This window comes from Bison bison, unplaced genomic scaffold (assembly GCF_000754665.1).
Source record: "Bison bison bison isolate TAMUID 2011002044 unplaced genomic scaffold, Bison_UMD1.0 scf7180017864036, whole genome shotgun sequence".
NCBI classification, from domain to species: domain Eukaryota; kingdom Metazoa; phylum Chordata; class Mammalia; order Artiodactyla; family Bovidae; genus Bison; species Bison bison.
Window position 1 is genome coordinate 5,050,385 of NW_011494608.1, and position 23,270 is coordinate 5,073,654.

The 23,270-nt window shown below is 44.7% G+C and overlaps 1 protein-coding gene across 1 annotated transcript in view; it reads left to right on the plus strand.

The window, feature by feature from the left end:
• LOC104984867 (zinc finger protein 669-like) overlaps positions 1-2,966 on the plus strand; it is a 27,412-nt gene extending 24,446 nt beyond the window's left edge. The window contains exons 7-8 of the mRNA XM_010834807.1: positions 2,079-2,147; positions 2,901-2,966. Coding sequence (XP_010833109.1) covers positions 2,079-2,147; positions 2,901-2,966 — 135 coding nt within the window. The remainder of the gene's footprint in view (positions 1-2,078; positions 2,148-2,900) is intronic.
• Positions 2,967-23,270: the final 20,304 nt, after the last annotated feature.

Here is a 23,270-nt window from a genome sequence, read left to right on the forward strand (position 1 = left end):
CTGAACCCCCCTCTCACTTCCCTCACCATACCATACCTCTGGGTCATCTCTGTGCACTGCACTTAAGCTGAAGTGTGGAGCCCAGCCGTGCCAGGGGCCCAGGACCATTCCCTTGGCAAACTCGTGAGCATCAGATGGAGCTGGAGGAAAGACCGACTGTCCCCTTCCACCTCTGCCTGGGCTGGGAGATTCTTGCACTGAAGTGTCTGTGGGCTTCGTCACCATGGACAGGCCTGTGGTGCTTCATTCTAACCCCCATCATTTTCTGTCCCAACCCTCCAAGGCTATGTGAGGGCATGTAGCAGCTATACTGATTTTCCCCTAAAACCCTTTAATTATGATAAGAATAGAAGGCACTCAACCAGTTATCCAACCCTATAACCATGAATAATGCACATGAAGGCACAGGCTAAGAATAGGAGTCGGGGGCGCTGATTCAGCCAGCCGTGAGCAACCAGGATCGGGGTAAACTGTATGTGTGGGACTTCCAAGATATTTGTCCAAACACGCATCTCCTGCATCTTCAGATGCAGATGCCACATACCACGTCAAGCAGGCTGGATTGGCACCATCACCCAGGGTGAACTTCTGGCGGGGTGGAAAAACCCAGCAATCTGCTTTAACAAGTCCTCCAGGTCACTCTGTTTTATCTAAGAATCATGGTTTTATTTCGAAAATGACTTCACATGTCATCAGTTTCACCAGCCCTTAAATTATCAATGGGGAATGGGCAGGAAGCACCTTGACCAGCATAGGGGTTAGGAGCGGGGGACCTGGGGTCAGACGCGCGGGTCATCTGCTCGTTGTGTGACCTCTGGCAGGTCATGTCTTCTCCAGAGTTGTTGGGAGCTCGGGAGAAGGTCTGCTGATAGCTCAGGATGTAATGGGCTTCCCTGGTGGCTCAGATGGTAAACAATCTGCCTGCAATGCAGGAGACCCGGCTTCTATACTTGTGTCGGGAAGATCCCTCGGAGAAGGAAATGGCAACCAATTCCAGTATTCTTGCCTGGAGAATCCCATGGGTGGAGGAGCCTGGTGGGCTACAGTCCATTGGGTTGCAAACAGCTGGACGCGACTCTGCGACTAAGCACACCAAAGCTCAACGACAGGTACTGCCTCCTGGAGATGCCTTCTTTTAAGCAAGAACTCACTACTCACTACTCGCTACTGTGTAACAACAAAGTGTTGGCCAATAATTCTTAACGGCTGCACGTCTTCTGTCCTGCTGTTGCTAATGCCCCTGTTGTGTGCACCCAGAAGGAACAGGGTGTGTCATTGTCCCTGTCACCACTTATTTTGCCTGGACTGTTACCCAGGGAAGTAAAAGTCCCCTTCCAGCATCTGGAGCTCATATAAATTCACTGCTGAAGTGTGGAGGGTCTTTGGGGGAACAGACTGTTATCTGAGCCCCTCCCTTCTACTGACCACCCATGTAATGGATCAGATGGCCTCCACGGCCGACTTCTAGCTCCCAAACTTCTGAATCTCAGAATTTCGAACAGACCCTCACTTGGAACCAGAACCTGGATTCTCCTGTTTTCAAACTCCCTTTGTTCACGTGCTGTCTACGCTGTAGGGCTACGCTGTAGCCCACACCACACTGAAATCAGATGCTGACATCACGGATCCATGTAGGACTGCCCAGAAACCACGAGGACGCACTGTTCTGTAGGAAAAGCCACCTGGGGCAGGATCCGACCAGTGACTGCTCCAAAACTTCTCCCTAATTAGAAGCTGAGCTGAGTGGCGACATCACCGCTAGCTACTGCCTCTGCCAGCTGAGCCTCACAGCAGGACACACAAGGACTGCCTACAGATAAAGCTGAGTTATGTTTTCTAGACACACCCCCACTTGCCTTCATGGAGCTCCGTCCGTGGCTCTCAATGAGACAGGAGCAATATCTAGCGACATTTCTGGTTTTTATAACTGAGCAGAGGCCAAGGATGCTGCTGAACATGCTGCAGTGCCCAAGACAACCCCCCACCGCAAAGATTCATCCAGCCGAAAATGCCCATGCTGCTAAAACTGAGAAATCCCGAGCTTAACTTCTACTGAGCTAAAGTGTTGCCTCTTCCAGGAAGCACTCCAGGCCGGTACCTACTTCCCCAATGGGACATGGGTGCCTTTGCTCTGGGTGCCCATGGAGGTAACTCAGAGCTATCAGAGCATTTACTCTGTTACATCCAATCAGCTGTAGTTCCTGGTCAACACTTCCTCCTGTGGACAAAGGGGGTCCTTCCAGGAAATAACTAGGATCAGGTCCTTTTTTTTTTTCCCCCTTAACCTCAGGTGCAAAGTGTTCATCATATCAGCTAATGGGACTTCTCTTCCTTCGTCTACACAGTATCTAGCAAAGGTTTGGCACCCAGTGGATAATCAATGATACATATGGAGATTAACACTTGTTCTGTTAAGAACTACTTTGCAAGAAAAAACAAGTTCAAAAGGGCATCTGGTGCCATGAAAAATGCAGGACTCTCACCCTCTTGTGGGGCATGGATTTTGCGGTCAGGGCTGGAGCCAGGTGGGTGCCACTGCCTCTCAGGTGCTGGCTTCTATTTAAGCCAAAGGCTGAACTTGAGTCACTGCACCTTAGCAAGGCCATCTGCCTTGAAGTCCATAGAGTGCGGAGGATCCTTTTTGGCTTCTGATAACGTGAAGATGTTGGAGAATTTTATGAAGGAGCTTTAGGGACCTAGGGACCTTGGGGAGACCTGGGTTTAGAACAAATGGGCCTAGAACCAGACTCCTCTGTGGCCCCGGCGCTCGCAGCACCACTGTGCTCAGTTGGTGGATAGAAACCTACGTCTTGCACAGCATTCCTGATCTGAACCTTGGGTTCTCTCTTCCCATCACCTATGTGGCCAGTCACGCGTGGGGCCTTGGTGCTCGCTTGTAGAACACGCATGTGCTGATCGCTGTTGCACCAGGAGTCTCTGGTTTGGAGCCCTCGGAAAAGCCGTAGAAAGGTAGCCCCTCTGGACACAGAGCTTCCTTGGCTATTGTCTCAGCTCAGAGTCTCCCCGTTCCCCACCCTCATCCCCTGCCAGGTTTATGGTCCCATAAATGACAACGAGCTTCCCTTGCAGCTCAGTCGATAAAGAATCTGCCTGCAGTGCAGGAAACCCGGGTTCGATCCCTGGGTCAGGAAGATCCCCTGGAGAAGGAAATGGCAACCCACTCCAGTATCCTTGCCTGGAAAATCTCATGGACAGAGGAGCCTGGTGGGCTGCAGTTCATGGAGTCGCAAAGAGTCGGGCACGACTGACTGACTAACACTTAAAGGACAATGAACTCTCAGGGTTGTGCAATCCAAAAGTCTGATGCTGAGTCCACCAACTCTAAAATTCAGCTGGATTTCTTTTATTCACTTGCTGAACTTTTTCCAGCATCCCAAGCATAAAATTGAAGCATAAAATCGATATGAGGTTTTTATTTATTGCTTCGTGCAATTCAGTGAAGACGCTAAAGAAATGGCTTCTTGGTAACGCTGCTGCCAGCCACATCTTGAGGTTTTGGTGGCTGATATAAGCATGTCTTTATGGGACATGTTGCCTTCTGTCCCCATATCTTCCCCGTGAACCTCAAAGGTCCCTGTGAGATGGTATCCGAGTGTACCCTGGATTTTTACATGCCTGCACAGACCTGCCCAGTAACATCATCTGTTACTGTGTACTCCATGGAAATCGTGACTGGGTAAAGGTTAATGCTGTCCCATATCCAAGCCTTTTCAGTCTCTAAAGCCTCTCCTAGCTCTCAAACTACATGACAATGGTGATGAGAATTACGGTGATAAGACATCAAAAAAATGCTAACTATGCACTGAACTCTTCCCATCTATTAACTAACATGAGCTTCCTAAGAGCCATTTAAGTCCTCTTATGATCTCACAGGACCAGGAAGGATGCTGAATAACAAGGTTTAAATATCGCCGCAGGTGGAGCAGCAAAGCAGAGGAGGATTCAAATCGACCCACTTTGGCTCCAAAGCCTATGTTCCTAATCCCTGGGTGGTTCCATCTCCAGGGACAGCTACAGCTTTCCTACTTCCATTATTCAGAAAACGAGTCACCAACTCCCAGATGGCAGCACAAACCACCCAACCCAGAAGGGACCTCTCACCATTCTGAAATCATGTCATCATTTGGTTCTTACTTTTGCACAGTTAATAATCTGTATTTTTAATTTATTCACTTTGTATTAGGATTAAAACCTTCACATAAAATTTGTATCTTTGCGTGAAAGTGTGCTCCTCAATTTTTATCACGTTAGCAAAAGACCGTATCCCAAATTACATCTTACTATACTATCTCCTCTTACTGAGGGTACATCTTTTTTTAGCTGTAAATACCTGCTCTTATATTTGTACTTAACCGCATACATCTTTCCACCTTTCAGTATCTCCCTAATTCTAACTTTGTATGGCTGCATCAGGGTCCCTCTGACTGTAATTCTGTTCAGTTAGATTATGTCCATATCTGTGTCCTTTACCAAGTCCTGTTAACAGTATCTTCTGCATGTGACTAATTCCTTTTTAAAACTTTCATATAAACTGTTTGCTTAGAATAATTTATTGGGAATATAATACTGGGTCAAAGGCAATAGCATACTTAATTGCATTTCCTAATTGTTCTTTTCGAGGTGCAGTAGATTCAAGTTAACTCCAAAGGGATTCTTCTTATGTGACTGTTGCTGCCTCCTCCCTCTCGTGTGTACCTTATGGACCGGGCATGGTTATTAGAACCATTAACTCCTTTCCCATCTCTGAAGCAGGGATGCAATTACAATGAGACCACAGCCTCAACTTAACTAGCTTAACAATACATTAAGAAGGTTCACTTTCACGCAACCATCTTAAAAATAAAGTTGTATTCTTGTACAGTGCTTTCTCTCCGTTGAGTTTATGAGCTCCTGGGGGCAGAGGGTGGTCAGGTTTTAGAGATCTGTGAATCCACCACTCTTCAGCACTCCATTAACATCTATGGAAGGGTTTAGACCTTCTTCTGGACCTTAGCAATTTCATCTAGCTTAGAAAGGAAAATATTGAAGTCAAGGCAACTAATTATTTAATGTGAGTCTACGGAGTGTCAGGAAATGCTCAGGGTGCTTACACCTGCATTATCTGTCTTCTAATTTCCTACAAATACTGAGGCCAGGCAAACAATTGTGGATCCTTCAGCAAGTTCGTAGTACAGCCCAGATCCATTACATGAGCCCACATCTGAACACAGTGAGAGGACTCCCCTTGTCCTCCTTCCCTCTTAAATCTCCAGGCTCCCAAGGGAGACAGAACAGCTCAGAGGATGGTGGGAATCTCAGGAGCATCCCTTCAGAAACAGCTGCTCAAAGGAAGCGGCCAGAACACTTGGGCTCCCTGACACTAGAGGGCGCTGTGTGCCCAGGAAGCAGCGGCGCTGGGTGTCCCCTCTGGGGTTCTTCCATCCAGTCTGGCTCTGGTCTTTAGAGCAGAAGGTCTTTCAGGATTCACTGAAATAGATCTTGGCATAATTTTAAAAAGGCAACAAAGCCAGCCTACATCCTTTTCTACTCAAAGATTGCATAGCTCGGTGGAATCCACATCATTCTAAACCATGTGGCTCAGCTGCCCCCCGAGGAAGGTTTACCCTGAAGTCCACTTCTGTTTATATGGTCGTATTTCAAAAGGTCAAAGACTATACATCTGGAGAGAGTCTGCTGCAGGCCAGTGCAGCCCCTGGCCCCTGCTTCCGGCCCCTCTGATGGACTTAGCTGACTCTGGTGACCAGCTTAATCATTGTCATCATGGGACTGAAAATTAGTCATAGAATAACAACATAAGGAAAGCAAGGAGATCCAACCAGTCCATCCTAAAGGAAATCAGTCCTGAATATTCATTGGAAGGAATGATGTTGAAGCTGAAACTCCAATGCTTTGGCCATCTGATGTGAACTGACTCACTGGGAAAGATTGAATGCAGGAGGAGAAGGGGAAGACAGAGGATGAGATGGTTGGATGGCATCACCGAGTCAATGGACATGAGTTTGAGTAAACTCTGGGAGTTGGCGATGGACAGGAAAGCCTGGCGTGCTGCAGTCCATGGGGTCTCAGAGTTGGACACGCCTGAGCGACTGAACAACATAAACAAAAGCTAACGTTTATCTTCCCAACAACCATAGTGGTAAGAATTATTACCGTCTTTTAGAGAAAAGGAAATAGACTCAAAGAATGGAGCCACTAATATGCATCAAAGCCAGCATTTGAAGTCAAGTCTGTCTGGTGCTCACCTGTGGTCTTCATACTGAGTGGAGCTGCCTTTTGGTCCTCAGGTCACAATCTGGATGTATGGAAGTTGGGATTTTTCTTCATTTGCTCATTTACTCACTATAAATGAATTTAATTATTTGCTTTATTGAGGTATACCTGGTATACAGAAAATTGCATATACAGAAAATTGCATACATCTAACGTACACATCTTGGTGAGTTTGGACATATAATTACACCTGTGATGACTTACCTGGTGGCTCAGATGGTAAAGCATCTGTCTACAATGCGGGAGACCCGGGTCGATCCCTGGGTCAGGAAGATCCACTGAAGAAGGAAATGGCAATCCATTCCAGTACTATTGCCTGGAAAATCCCATGGACAGAGGAGCCTGGTAGGCTACAGTCCATGGGGTCGCAAAGAGTCAGACACGACTGAGCGACTTCACTTACTTACCTTCACCATAACCCAGGTACTAACATGTTCATCGCCTCCAAAAAGGTCCTTATGTTCTTTCATGGGTTTTTGTTTTGGTGAGAACACTTAACACGAGATCTCTCCTCTTAACATTTTAAAAGTGAGCATACTTTAAATGCACATACTCTTAACCTTCAGTTTTTGTTAACTAAACTTTGTTGTAGAGTGGATCTCTAAAAATTTATTCATCTCACATAACAAAAACTTTATACCCAATAAAAACCAAAACTTAATGAAAAATAATCTCCCCTCCACCTCCCTGTACCACTCTGCTCTCGTAGTATTTTTCATGTCCTTCATATTTCTGTGGCATCAGCTGTAATGTCTCCTGTTTCATTTCTACATTTATATGAATCATTTTAAAATTATTTTTTAAAAAAACAGCTCTCATTTTCACTGGTCTATCGTTCTAGTCTGTATTTCATGTGTTTCTGCTCTTAGCTTCCTTCTGCTAACTTTGGGCTTAGTTTGTTCTTTCTCTTAGTTCCTTGAGGCATAAAGATAGATTTTTATCTGATCTTATTGTAGGCCTTTATTTTTTTAACTTTCCTCTTAGTACTGTTTTATTGGCACCTGCTGTATTATTTTTTACTCTTTATTTTCTTTTTTTTACTCATTTACACTGAATATACAAACAATAGACTCTGACATGAGTCTGAACTATGGTGATGCTCATACCAAGCTTGTTCCAAGTCCTCTATTCAGGAACAAAGAAGACAGACACTCCTGCACACAGGTGATGAGGGGAAGGCCGGTCATCAAAAATAACAGAATGGGAAAAAACAAACGAACAAAACAAAAACCTGGAGCTCGCCTCGCGGGCACTCAGAGAAGCACCTTCCTCTGGCTCCTCTGTCCCCGAGGCCACCTGGATCCACACCCTCCTTCTCTCCTTCCATGTCCCCAGCTCAGGCTGCAAGTCTCTCTTTGAGACCACAGCCTCATCTTGTCATCAAGGCAGATTTGCCCCCCAGGAAGCCTTGTAACAACGGATGGGCACGCCTAGATCCATAGACATTACTGAACGTGGAAGAGCGGGTGAGTTTCCAAAATGAGGGGCAGAGGCCACGGACACGGCCTCAAGCAATTGAACGTGGTGAAGAACGCCAAGGAGCTGCAGCATCCGGAAAAGCAGCTCTGGGGACCCCAGACCTGATACCCTCTTGAAACCTCAATTTCCTCACTTTTGAAAAGGAAAAAATGGGGTTTAGAAAGAGTTCAGCTCCTTATTTCAATAATAACCATCAATTGCATTTTATAGCCCACTTACTAACTGTGACAGCTGGCCATCTCTAAACCTCTCCATCTCATCTCTCTAAAGTATAATAACCTCTTCCTTGAAATGAGGATAACATTAATATTCCTGAAGCATTGATGGAAGAATTAGGAAGTATTAGCATATCTCTCCCTTGTTTAGCATAGAGTAGGGATCCCATACATGATACTCATTCCTGAAATCAGCAACATAAATAACAGAAAACTCAAATCAGAAATATTTCTTGGAGTCAGACTTCACACTGAATTTCCTCGGCACATTGCAACTCTGATTAATAGACTTTTCTGCAGTGGGGGGGGCCCCTCCATGCCCGTGAGTCACCACTGCCTCTGCTGGCCTGGAATGCCCCAGCCCCCGCTTCTCCAGCAGAGGGGTGAGGGGGGGCCCAGCCTGATCAGTGGGGCTGCTGAGTGATGGGGCCGGGGGCGGAGTGACTGTTCATCTGTCGAGATGAGGAGTTTGGACAAGATGATGCATAAAGGCCCTGCCAGGTGGGGAGATGAGACTTGGCAAAGGCCCAGCCTGGGGAAGTGACTCACCCCAAATCATCAGCTAAGACTAGGCAGAGCTTGAATTTAAATATTGTTTAGAAAGATGCCCAACTGCGAGAGAGGGTCGGTGAGACTGCTGGAAGTCGGAGAGTCCTACTGCCGGGCCCTACATCAGAATACATGCTTCCTGGAACTCTGCTGTGTTCTGTGGAAGCCTGGGGGGGACGGGGCTTGGGAGAGAATGGACACATGTGTTATGTATGGCTGAGTCCCTTTGCTGTTCACCTGAAACTATCACAACATTGTTAATCGGCTATACCCCAGTACAAAAGGAAAAGAAAAAAAAATGCACTTCCTGGGCAGGGGTTTCAGAGGTAGTGCCATAGTTGTTTCTGGGTTTTGAATGTAATAAGTAAGATCTGAGCTCCTCAGAGAGCTGTCCCCAAGAATGAAGAAGGGATGAGAGCAGAGACCTCCCTCCTACCTGAAGGGGAAAGGATGGCCATCCATTCTAACTAAAGTCATTATCATCATCGTGCACGGGAGAGAACTTGCAAAGCAGGAGAGGCTGGTCCATGGAGCACCCAGAGAAAGCAGTCATGGAGGCAGACGGTGGCCATGCCAGCAGGTTCTGCCAGGACCTGGGTGCCCCGAGGCCCAGGACCCCGGCAGCCTCACACTGAAACCCGGCTCCCCAGTCAGCATCCTTTGCTCTGAGTCACAAGATCACATCCGTGCAAGTCCCTGCACAGAAGAAAACTGGAATGTTATTGTTCTCTAACAATGTCAGCTCCCTTATTTGAGCAGATGTGCTAAGGGCTCTATGCTATATCTCACAGAAATTGTGTCAGAGTTTTTATAGATCCCCATTCGAATAAACAACTCAAAGGTGAACTGCTGTTTTAAATCTAAGGTCTGAGGTTAGAAAATGGCATAATGATTTAATAAACAAGGTCTGCCTCATTTTAAAAGTTTTTTTCCTAGCATACTCTATCAGATTTTTTCTCTATCGTTATATTTTAATATGAAATGTGTAAACATGCATCTTATAAGCTATAAAAATATAAATCATCCTATAAGTATAAACATAATGGATGTTCATTGTGAAATAAGTAGAAATTTTAAATGTAAGGACTATCGTTCTGGGATAAATAATGTTAAAAATTTCAGGTATTGCAAAATAGTAAAAGCTATATATGACAAACCCACAACAAACATCCTCAATGGTGAAAAATTGAAAGCATTTCCCCTAAAGTCAGGAATAAGACAAGGGTGCCCACTTTTACAACTGCTTTTTTCAACATCGTTTTGGAAGTTTTGGCCACAGCAATCAGAGCAGAAAAAGAAATAAAAGGAATCCAAATTGGAAAAGAAGAAAAACTCTCACTGTTTGCAGATGACATGGTCCTCTACATAGAAAACCCTAAAGATTCCACCAGAAAATTACTAAAGCTAATCAATGAATAGAGTAAAGTTGCAGGATATAAAATCAACACACAAGAAATCCCTTGCATTCCTATACACTAATAATGAGAAAATAGAAAGAGAAATTAAGGAAACAATTCAATTCACCATTGCAACGACAAGAATAAAATAGGAATATATCCACCTAAAGAAACAAAAGACCTATATATAGAAAACTATAAAACACTGATGAAAAAATCAAAGAGGACACTAATAGATGGAGAAATATACTGTGTTCATGAATCAGAAGAATCAATATAGTGAAAATGAGTGTACTACCCAAAGCAATCTATAGATTCAATGCAATCCCTATCAATCTACCAACGGTATTTTTCACAGAGCTAGAACAAATAATTTCACAATTTGTATGGAAACACAAAAACTCGAATAGCCAAAGCAATCTTGAGAAAGAAGAATGGAACTGGAGGAATCAACCTGCCTGACTTCAGGCTCTACTACAAAGCCACAGTCATCAAGACAGTATGGTACTGGCACAAAGACAGAAATATAGATCAATGGAACAAAATAGAAAGCCCAGAGATAAGGTGTCCATAGGTGCGTGGATTTATCTTTGACAAAGGAGGCAAGAATATACAATGGAGAAAAGACAATCTTTTTAATGAGTGGTGCTGGGAAAACTGGTCAACCACTTGTAAAAGAATGAAACTAGAACACTTCCTAACACCATCCACAAAAATAAACTCAAAATGTATTAAAAATCTAAACATAAGACCAGAAACTAAAACTCCTAGAGAACATAGGCAAAACACTCTCTGATATAAATCACAGCAGGATCCTCTATGACCCACTTCCCAGAATACTGGAAATAAAAGCAAAAATAAACAAATGGGACCTAATTAAAATTAAAAGCTTCTGCACAACAAACAAAACTATAAGCAAGGTGAAAAGACAGCCTTCAGAATGGGAGAAAATAATACCAAATAAAGCAACTGACAAAGAATTAATCTCAAAAATATACAAGCAACTCCTGCAGCTCAATTCCAGAAAAATAAACAACCCAATCAAAAAATGGGCCAAAGAACTAAACAGACATTTCTCCAAAGAAGACATACAGATGGCTAACAAACACATGAAAAGATGCTCAACATCACTCATTATCAGAGAAATGCAAATAAAAACCACAATGAGATACCATTTCACGCCAGTCAGAATGGCTGTGATCCAAAAGTCTACAAGCAGTAAATGCTGGAGAGGGTGTGGAGAAAAGGGAACCCTCTTATACTGTTGGTGGGAATGCAAAGTAGTACAGCCACTATGGAAAACAGTGTGGAGATTCCTTAAAAAACTGGAAATAGAACTGCCATATGACCCAGCAATCCCAATGGTGGGCATACATACCAAGGAAACCAGAATTGAAATAGACACGTGTACCCCAATGTTCATTGCAGCACTGTTTATAATAGCCAGGACATGGAAGCAACCTAGATGTCCAGCAGCAGATGAATGGATAAGAAAGCTGTGGTACATATACACAATGGAGTACTACTCAGCCATTTAAAAGAATACTTTTGAGTCAGTTCTAATGAGGTGTATGAAACTGGAGCCTATTATGCAGAGTGAAGTAAGCCAGAAAGAAAAACACCAATACAGTATACTAATACATATATGTATGGAATTTAGAAAGATGGTAATGATAACCCGTATGCAAGATAGCAAAAGAAACACAGATGTATAGAACAGTCTTTTGGACTGTGTGGGAGAGGGCAAGGGTGGGATTTGAGAGAATGGCATTGAAACATGTATATTATCGTATGTGAAATGAATAACCAGTCCAGGTTCAATGCATGATACAGGATGCTCACGGCTGGTGCACTGGGATACCCAGAGGGATGGTATGGAGAGGGAGGTGGGAGGGGAGGTTCAGGATGGGGAACACGTGTACACCCGTGGCAGATTCATGTTGATGTATGGCAAAACCAATACAATATTTTAAAGTAATTAGCCTCCAATTAAAATAAATTTTATATTAAAAAAATAAAAAATTACAAATTTCAGGTATTGCCCCTTAGTTTTTCCTCTCCACACACACACATTCAATGCTGATACAAGCTTTCCAATATGTTTTGTAAAATGAACATATTGTCTACACTTAAGAACCACCTATAAATATAAATTTAAACTCTTGCAGGCTAGTCCACAGTTTGGTTATACCACAATCTTACCAGTTCCCCCACTGCAAGACATTCTAATGGTCTCCAGTTTCACCCACAAATTACACCATCAGAATTATCTACGTGCACATATCTGGTTATTTCCTGAATTTGTAAATCTACTTCCATGGATTTGTTCAAAGCGTTTGGGTATTTTGACTGCCTTTGATCGGTCCATCTACAGGGAGCAAATGGGATTGTCACACTAACACGAGCCTGCCAGTGGAGAGAGCTGCTTCTCACTGTAACATGATAAAGTGGATTTGGTTCACATACCCACTCCCGCGCAGTCAGCTAATGTGAGTGCCCTACTGAGCCAAAGCACAAACCCCGTGGGCTGCTGAAGCTATCTCTGAACCTGCAAGTCTCCAAGGGCTAGAGAATTCATCAAGGTGACTGCTTCCTCCTGAGGCTTCCTGCCTGCCCGACTCTCCTGAGAAGATGCGCGTTCACCAGGCAATTGCTTTCAGACTTAAACCACTGTCCCAAAGGAAGGTAATGGCTGATTGATGAGAAAGGAGAGATGGCCTTCTGTGCTTGCCTCTGCCTCTTACAAGCTCCATGGACACAAATCCAGGCCATTCCTTCCCAAGACCCACAGGACACAAATGACATGTGGAATAAATAGAAACATACATCGTGAAGCAGGAAAAACTCACAGGTTCCCCAAGGTCCCGTCTACTTCTCTCTCCTTGTACTGTCCTTCTACCGCCCCTGAAATACATCACAGCTAACTCTCAGAACCCCCATTAAACTCCTGATTTTTCTAAACTTTCTAGTATAGTTTCCCACATATTTCTTTTAAAGCTGTGCTTCCTGGTTACTGAATTAAAAAAGTAAACATGAAAAACTTTGCACAACAAGCAATTAACGAGGTGGCAGCAAAGGGCGCCGAGAGAAAGATGAATTGCCTGCAATAAATAAGGCCCGGGAAGGAAATGAAAAATGTTCCTGAGGTAAGCGGGCTCTTATGCGAGGCTCTGCGAGATAAAGAGGCAATTGTTTAATGCTGAGATGATGAGAAGGCGGCTCACTCGAATCCTCAAATCGCCAAATCACCTGGCTTCAAGTGCCGATGGTGGATGGTTAACTGCTTGTTGACGGCTAGCCTCTTCTGTGACCAGCTCCATCACCTCCATGTACTTCTCCCCACATCCTGGGAGGCCCGCGTGGAGATGGCCTTTCCTGACTCCACACAGGTGTAGTTGTTCCAAACGTGTAACAACTTGGGGTGTACAGAAACATCACTGCTCCTTTCTCCCCCTCTCACAGGTGGTGAGCTTGGAAAAGGGTTTCATTCACCCCGAAAATTATATAATTTTGTTTGAGGTGCTCTCATCCAAAGGAAATCAAGAGAGCAGGTGGAGACGGAAGAGAGGAATCCAAAGGATATTCACCTATCATACCTCAGACATGGAGGTATGTTCCAAACCACCACAATAAAGGGAGTCTTATGAATGTTTTTGTTTTCCAGTGTGTATAAAAATAATGTATGTAAGCATGCAAAGTCATTTCAATCGTGTTCCAACTCTTTATAATAACCTTATGGACTTTGTAGCCCACCAGGCTCCTCTGTCCATGGGATGCTCCAAACAAGAATACTGAAGCGGTTGCTATTCCCTTTTCCATATCATCATCCCAAGCCAGGGATCGAACCCAGGTCCCTTTTGTTTCCTTCATTGGCAGGTTGGTTCTTTACCACTAGCGCCACCTGGAAAGCCCCCAAATTATGTTTACTCTATACTAAACAACAGCATCTGGAAGTTCATGGCTCACATACTGTTGAAGCCTGGCTTGGAGAATTTTGATCATTACTTTACTAGCATGTGAGATGAGTACAATTGGGTGGTAGTTTGAGTATTCTTTGGCATTGCCTTTCTTTGGGATTGGAATGAAAACTGACCTTTTCCAGTCCTGTGGCCACTGCTGAGTTTGCCAAATTTGCGGGCATGTTGAATGCAGCACTTTCACAGCATCATTTGAAATGATGCTTTTAGGATTTGAAATAGCTCACCTGGAATTCCATCACCTCCACTAGCTTTGTTCATAGTGATGCTTCCTAAGGCCCACTTGACTGCGCATACCAGGATGTCTGGCTCTAGGTAAGTTACCACACCATTGTGGTTATCTGGGTCATGAAGATCTTTTTTGTATAGTTCTTCTGTGTATTCTTGCCACCTCTTCTTAATATCTTCTGCTTCTGTTAGGTCCATACCATTTCTGTACTTTATTGTGCATATTTTTGCATGAAATATTCCCTTGGTATCTCTAATTTTCTTGAAGAGATCACTAGTCTTTCCCATTCTATTGTTTTCCTCTATTTCTTTGCACTGATCACTGAGGAATGCTTTCTTATCTCTCCTTGCTATTCTTTGGAACTCTGGATTCAACTGGGAATATCTTTCCTTTTCTCCTTTGTTTTTCACTTCTCTCTTTTTCATAGCTATTTGTAAGGCCTCATCAGACAGCCATTTTGCTTTTTTGCATTTCTTTTTCTTGGGGATGGTCTTGATCCCTGTCTCCTGTACAAAGTCATGAACCTCCATCCGTGGTTCATCAGGCACTCCATCTATCAGATCTAATCCCTTGAATCTATTTGTCACTTCCACTGTATAGTCATAAGGGATTTTATTTAGGTCATACCTGAATGGTCTAGTGGTTTTCTCCAGTTTCTTCAATTTAAGTCTGAATTTGCCAATAAAGAGTTCATGATGGAGCCACAGTCAGCTCTCAGTCTTGTTTTTGCTGACTGTATAGAGCTTCTCCATCTTTGGCTGCAAAGAATATAATCAATCTGATTTCGATATTGACAATCTGGTGATGTCCACGTGTAGAGTCTTCTCTTGTGTTGCTGGAAGAGGGTGTTTGCTATGGCCAGAATATTCTCTTGGAAAAACTCTATTAGCCTTTGTCCTGCTTCATTCTGTACTCCAAGGCCAAATTTGCCTGTTACACCAAGTGTTTCTTAACTTTCTCCTTTTGCATTCCAGTCCCCTATAATGAAAAGGACATCTTTTTTGGGTGTTCTAAAAGGTCTTGTAGGTCTTCATAGAACCATTCAACTTCAGCTTCTTCAGCATTACTGGTCAAGGCACAGACTTGGATTACTGTGATATTGAATGGTTTGCCTTGGAAATAAACAGAGATCATTCTGTCATTTTTGAGATTGCATCCAAGTACTACATTTCAGACTCTTTCATTGACTATGATGACTACTCCATTTCTCCTAAGGGATTCCTGCCCACAGTAGTAGATATAATGGTCATCGGGGTTAAATTCACCCATTCCAGTCCATTTTAGTTCGCTGATTCCTAGAATGTCGACATTCACTCTTGCCATCTCCTGTTTGACCACTTTCAATTTTCCTTGATTCATGGGCCTAACATTCCAGGTTCCTATGCAATATTGCTCTTACAGCATTGAACTTTGCTTCTATCACCAGTCACATCCACAAAATGGGTAGTGTTTTTGCTTTGGCTTTGTCTCTTTATTCTTTCTGGAGTTGTTTCTCCACTGATCTCCAGTAGCATACTGGGCATCTACTGACCTGGTAGAGAAATATCAATAACCTCAGATATGCAGATGACACCACCCTTATGGCAGAAAGTGAAGAGGAACTAAGGAGCCTCTTGATGAAAGTGAAAGAGGAGAGTGAAAAAGTTGACTTAAATCTCAGCATTCAGAAAACTAAGATCATGGCATCTGGTCCCATCACTTCATGGCAAATAGATGGGGAAACAGTGACAAACTTTATTTTTGGGGCTCAAATCACTGCAGATGGTGACTGCAGCCATGAAGTTAAAAGACGCTTACTCCTTGGAAGAAAAGTTATGACCAACCTAGACAGCGTATTAAAAAAGCAGAGACATTACTTTGTCAACAAAGGTCAAGGCTATGGTTTTGCCAGTAGTCATGTGTGGATGTGAGAGTTGGACTTTAAAGAAAGCTGAGTGCTGAAGAATTAATGCTTTTGAACTGTGGTGTTGGAGAAGACTCTTGAGAGTCCCTTGGACTGCAAAGAGATCCAACCAGTCCATCCTAAAGGAGATCAGTCCTGGGTGTTCTTTGGAAGGACTGATGCTGAAGCTGAAACTCTCCAATACTTTGGCTAACTGATGCAAAGAACTGACTCATTGGAAAAGATCCTTATGCTGGGAAAGATTGAAGGTGGGAGGAGAAGGGGACGACAGAGGATGAGATGGTTTGATGGCATCACCGACTCGATGGACATGAGTTTGAGCAAACTCCGGGAGTTGGCGATGGACAGGGAGGCCTGGCATGCTGCAGTCCATGGGGTTGCAAACAGTTGGACATTACTGAGCAACTGAACTGACTGAAACAGCATCAGACTGCAGTGTACTAAGTGTGCAACAGCATTATGTCTGAAAAAGGTTTAAAATGTTTTATTGCTAAAATATGCTAACCATCCTCTGATCCTTCAGTGAGTCATAATCTTTTTGTGAAAGTAGAATCAAACATCAACTGATCAGATTATCATCACATATATAACAATGAAAAACTTTGAAATATTGTGTGAATTCCCAAAATGAGACACAGAGATTCAAAGTGAGCAGATGTCCTTGGAAAAATTGGGTCAACAGACTGACTTAACACAGGATTGCCACAGCCTTTCACTTTTTTTCTGTTGTTTTTTAAACAAACAAAAACCCATGAAACACCATAGTATCTGTGAAGCACCATAAAGCAAAATGCAGTAAAATGAGGTGTGCCTCTATTAGCTCAGATTCTAGTGATTAACAAAAATCTCTGCTTTCCATGAGTTCAATATATGGAGACTAAGACAAACCCATAAATCCATCATTTCAGTATAATGAGCAAATGATGAGCTGTGGATGCCCAAAATGCTATAGGAGCACATGGGTTATTTTCCTCACCCAGCTGCTAAGTCAAGGAGGGCTTCCTGCAGGAGTGAACCCCTGCTTTGAATTTGGAAGGATAGGTCAAAGTTGATCAGGTAGAGGGAAATGCCATGTAGCTATAAAGGCTGGGCAAAGGCCTAAGGGCCTGAGTGAGTCAGGTTTGTTCTGGAAAAAGCAGCTGTTTCAGGGTGTCAGGAGCTCACAGCAGGTGCAGAGGGGCCGGCAAAGCCTCCTGGGGATAACGTGGAGGAGGGACCATTGGGGACCAGATCAGTCTGGACATTGGCCACGCCGGGGTGTTTGCCTTTGCAAGATGGGAGTCAATGGGGAGCCATGGGAAGATGCTCAGCACAGGGAGGGCAGGAGGCATGATCAGAGCCACAGGGGAGGATGTCACTCTGACAGCCAAGAGGGGGGTGAGCAAGGAGGGCTGGAAACGGACCTTTCAGAGACCATTAAAGACGCTCCTGCAAAGTGACGTTGACTTTCTCCTGACTGTGGCCAGGGCAGTGGGAGCAAGTAGTTGGCCTGGAGGAGATGAAGGGGTCGAATGAATTAGACTTGACCTGTCTTTACCCTAAGATGGTCCACTGGAGTGAGTTGAAGCCTGCACACAAAAGTGTGTATTGTTTTATAATAACTTTTGATGAAGATGAGAAAAGGGTTATTGATGGAGGCTAAATTCAGGTAAAATGAACATCAGAATCAAGAAAAATATATACAGAGGTAAACGATATGTGAATTGTTGATTCTTACTTGGGCTTGCTTTGGTTTCTCCACCAGCACACTGAAAAAGGACTTTTCGGCCAGATACCAAGGAAACACACCTGGGAAAGCCAAGGGGAGATGGGCAGATGGATGAACAAAAGTCGCTCGCCGTCACCTTGAGAAAGGCACCCCCGGCATATAGTGGGAGGACCATTCCATCCGCAGCAAAGGTGGAGGGAACCGATGAGCCCGCGTTTATCCATCCTCTACCACTTTCACACACTTGCTAAACATTTACTCTGGTGTTTCTGAGGGTAAAATATAAACAGGGCACAGGCAACCCATGAGTTCAGAATAGTTGTGTTTTGGGTCCCCCAAACCACCTTCAGTCACAGTATTTCACTAGAGGGATTCAGCAAAGCCATTAGACGCTCATATCAGGTAAGACATTCCAAGGGGTTAGAGGTGACCTCCCAGGAATCAGGCAAGGCTCTGACTTCAGAAAGTGCAGGATGTGGACCCCTGCTGAGTAGTCCTTTACTGCATCCTAAAACCATCCGGGCTTCCCTGGGTCTATAGCTTGCAGATGTCAGGTTGTGAGACATCTCAGCCTTCAAAATCATGTGAGCCAATACCTTAAAATAAATCCCTTTCTTTCCACCAATACCTATTTGTTTAAATCATTCAAGTTCAGGTGTCTGTTACTGCACCTTTTTTTCCAAGGCCATTGAGTGGATCTGGGTGCTGGGTTTCCTCCCAGACTTCTGGAACCAGTTAATGAGTCTGGTTAAGAAAAAAAAAAAAAACAAAATACCTTGTTTTCTGGTAAAGGAGAGAGGGACTTACTATAATAGTCATCTCGGGTCCAGCTGGCAATCATTTAGGATCAGATAAGTAATCCTTTTACCAAGAAAAGGATGAGTTATCAGAATTTGGGATTGTATCTATTTAGTTTTTGTGGGTTGATTTTTTTTTTTTTTCCTCACTCTCCTTCAAATATGAGGGATAAAATCTGCTTACCATGAGCTTGGCCACTAGGAAGCATCTTTTCTAGGGCCATAGTTTCTCTACTCATTTACTTTAGTTTCCCTCAGATCTTGTATGACTAAAACCCTCCTGGAATCCTAGAGGTGAAAAAGGCCTCTACTTGGGAGTGAGCTCCCTGTTACTAGAAGCAATCAAGCAGATGTCAGTTATGTTGTTCACAGCTGCTGCTCTGAGGAAAATTCTGCTGCAGCTGTGAGGCACGGCTCTCCTCCAGCATCTGGCATCCACCGTGTGACCTGGGGCTCATCTTTCTCTTTGGCAAAATGGGAGGCTGTGTGTTGTGTAGGTGGGAGGAGTCCAGCATTATACAGGGTATCTCTGAAGACCATCTACCTTCAGTCATCCTTAGACAGTCTTTCTACAGAGAAACAAGCACACCCAGCCTCTGGTCCTTCCTTTGCTCCTGTTTCTGAGTTGCCTGTATGTTCCTCCAACAGTCAGACAGCAGTGACAGACCGCCAACACTAACAGGCTGCCCCTGAGCACGGGGATGGGTAATTCCCACACAATGGCCATCTCAGGGAGTAGATTTCTTTTCCCATTGCACAAATTAAAAAAAAAAAAAGAAATGTTTGGAGGTTTGAATAGTGGAGAATTAGGTAAATTCTGCCAAATGGAGAGTCATATTTTAAAATTCAGGCACATTCAACATGCAGGCTGGAGACCAGGCAGAGGATCAGTAGAAGCTGGGGAAGAATGCATGGATGGCCCTGCTGGGTAGCAGACAGGAAGCAATCACTGCCCATCCATCACCTCCCAACAGCCGCTGCTGAGTGCAGCTAACCACAGACGAGATGATGACATTCCAAGTGGGCCGGGGAGGAGCAAAGGAGGAGACGGATGAGTCAGACAGCTGGCAGCCTCATGGCACAGTTCCTTCGCAGCCCCAAGGCCAGCCAGCCAACACCAGGATTAGCAGGAGGGTCAGCAGTGATCATGATCGCAGTGGCTACCAGGGACTGAGGCTCGGAGGTGATCCCCCTGAGATGGTGTAGTCCACATAGGAGAGCAGACATGCCAAGCTTGAAGTGCTCCTGACCTCACACAGTGGGTATGGGCAGCCCCCGCACACCAGTTTGTCTGCCTACAGTACCCCCTTGGACAGCTCTGCTGTGGACCAAGATCTTTGAGAACTAGAATCTGTCCTCCCAACCTTCAGGGCTATTCATCTAAAACTGCTCTCAGAATTAACCTGCTCACTTGTTCCACCATTCATTTCCTCACCAAACAAACATTTCTTGGATGCTTGCTAGACATTGGGCACCACATTGAAAACGGGAGGGTCAGTTTGCCCCCTTTTGCTCTCAAAAGTCATTGACAGGGATTAAAAGAGTGCTCTTCTTTGGGTTAAACTTTCTTTCCTCACCCAGACAAACCTGCAGAATGACAGGTGGTGTGAAGGGTCAAATCAAATTTGGTAAACAATTCACACACACACACACACACACACACACACACACACACACGAGTCCTAAGCGAGCTGCCTGGCTTATAATGCTGGCTCAATGTTCTGAATGGCTATATCTCCACACACCTGTGCTGGATTTTCCTGAGCTCTCACAAACCAGTACTTCACCTGCACATCCATCTCCTCTGCTCCTGACAGTGTCCCCATTGCGTAGACAAAGGCACACCTCCTTCTACTGTGATTTGCTGTATTGGACTTTGCAGATACTCCATTTCTTTCTCTTCTTTTTTCTTTCTTCAGAACTTGAAGGCTTGTGACAACCCTGCATGAAGCAAGTCTACCAGGACCATTCTTCCAACAGCGTGTACTGACTTCATGTCTCTCTTGTCCCATTTTGGGAATCCTTGCAGAATCTCAAGCTTTTTTTTTTTCTCAAGCTTTTTAATTATTGTATTTGTTCTGGTGATCTGTGATCAGTGACCTTTGTTCCTACTGCAACTTGCTGAAGGCTCAGATGACAGCCAGCTTTTTTAGGAATGTGTGTGTGTGTGTGCTCAATCATGTCCGACTCTTTGCAACCTCATGGACTGTAGCCCACCAGGCTCCTCTGTCCATGGATTTCCCAGGCAAGAATACTGGAATGGGTTGCCATTTCTTCCTCCAGGGGATCTTCCCAATCCAGGGTGTCTCCTGCATGGCAGGCAGATTCTTTACCACTGAGCCACTGGGAAAGTTACACTTTAGCAATGAGGCATTTTTTAATTGAGGTATGTACGTTGTTTTCTTAAATAATGCTATTGCATTCTTAATAGACTATAGTATAATAGAAACAAAACTGGTATAGGCACTGGGAAGCCAAAAAATATTTGTGATTTGCTTTATTGCAGTGCTCTGGAACTGAACCCGTAATATCTCCAAATACACCCATACTAACACTGTCATTTTGGGGTAAGATAATAAAGGGCAAAGAGTGAGACTTACTGAAGGTCAACAGCTAGTAAGTGGTTGGAACAGGATTCAAACTCAGAGTGTAATTCCACAAGTCTTTCATATCACCATGCCACTCCACTTACAGGGACCTTTCAAACTAAGTCCAGAACAATGTACTTGAAGATGTCAACAGTGCTGGCCCTTGGGGTGAATTTTTACCTTCTTTTTGCTAATCTGCCTTCTCAAGTTTGGTCAAAAAGCATTGCTCATGGGCTTCAGTTTCTTATACAAGTATGTTACTTTCAGCGTTTCTAACCTGGCACATATAAGTGCCCAAGAAGTGGGTATAATGATCACAATTTCCTGAATTTAGGGGAAATTAAGGTAAAGTACCCTGTGGTTTGGCGCAGTGCTGGCTTTGTTGCAGATGCTTCTGGATTCCCTTTCTTTCCGTCGCTATGAAAGAAAGAGACCAGGTCCTAACTCAGAATTTTCTCAGTGGAAGAAACCAGAGCTCTGACTTTGAGGAAACATTTTGCAGACCCCCTATGCTCACCATGGTGTCAGAACAGAGGAGAACCCACCAGCTGGACCATCGCACTTCCCACTGCCTGCAGGTGTGGCAGACCATCCACAGGATGCTGGAGATGGAGGAAGGTACGCCCACAAGGCGGAGAAGGCAATGGCACCCCACTCCAGTACTCTTGCCTGGAGAATCCCATGGATGGAGGAGCCTGGAGGGCTGCCATCTATGGGGTCGCACAGAGTCAGACACAACAGAAGCGACTTAGCAGCAGAAGCAGCATCGGGGCCACAAGGGAGGTCCAGGGCTGGTCCTGCCCAAGAGCTGCAGAGCATTTTCCTGGATGAAAAGAACTCTGTGCAGCCCTCCCCAGCAGCCCTCAGAAAGCTCCAGGCAGTCTGGGGTCAGAACCTGGGAGGCAGGGGAAGTCACATTTTTTCAGTCCCAAGGGCTGATGCGCCAGCTGTGGATTCGGGTGCTTTAGCCACCATGCCCACGCTTGGCTCAATCAATTTTCACAGCAACTCTAAGGTTAGCCATCTTCCACCTGTGAAATCTGAGGCCCAGAGAGATGAAGACATTAATCCACTATCACACAGCTAGATGGGCGGGCAGAGGAATATTTGCACCAGGCTCCCTGGCTTTAGAGCAGCTTTCTGCTAAGTGGTTAATAGTGGTCTAGGGAGGCAGACACTGAATTTAATCCTCACATACCAGAGAGGGAGGTGAAATAGTTTGTGGATATTCCAGGAAATTGACTCCAGAAAATAGAAGTGAGTTGTCCCTGGTCACAGCCCCCAGATGAGACTGAACTGGGATCAGAGCCAGGACCCTTGAGTGGTGAGCAGACCTCTTTCCACACAGATGATGACACACAGTTCAACATTCTACTCTTTTGGAGAGGGGTGGGGGAGATGGGGAGGGGCATTGCAGGGGAGGGAGAGAGGTGTTCCTTAAACAAAACCTTTCTCCAAAGTCCAAGATGTAGAACAGGCAAGGGGCGTGGTCTAGCCCGTCACAGTCTCTAAGGAGCCTCCTGAAACACGTTTTAAAAGCAACACTGGTCCCTTCACACACAGACTGACTTGGAAAGGCCATAAACAGCACCTGATTATCTGCTTCTATTTGCCAACCAGCTATGTAATGCCAGCTACCCTTAACCACACACAATACCCATATTATGGTATTGAAACCTCAAAAAGTCCTGCAAGCAGTTCTGATCAATGTGGATAAATCTATCAACAGATCCACGTGTGCTGGGTTTGCTTCTGATCTAGGGAATTCACAGGGCCAGGGTGCGGGGTTGGGGGATGGAAAGTCGGTAGTAAATAGCCCTTAAACAGTAGACTAGACAGGACCGGAAGGACATAAGAGGCTAGTGAGAAAATGGGCCTGGAGGTTCTCAGCCAGGGGGACCGCCCCCCACTGCCAGCTTTCTTCCCAGACACACCTGTAAGGGTGAGGGGCAGAAGGAAGCTGTACTTGAGTAGCTGGGGGGTCTTGCGATGGATAGAGGTGCTGCATCTCCTGTGTCCTCACTGACTAAGTGATGAAAAACCTAAGAGTCTGCAAACCTGAATTTGCTGTGTGTCAGCACCGGAGCATAAAAATGGGCCCCAGACCTTGTGGGGCTCACATTCTGGTGTGAGTGCT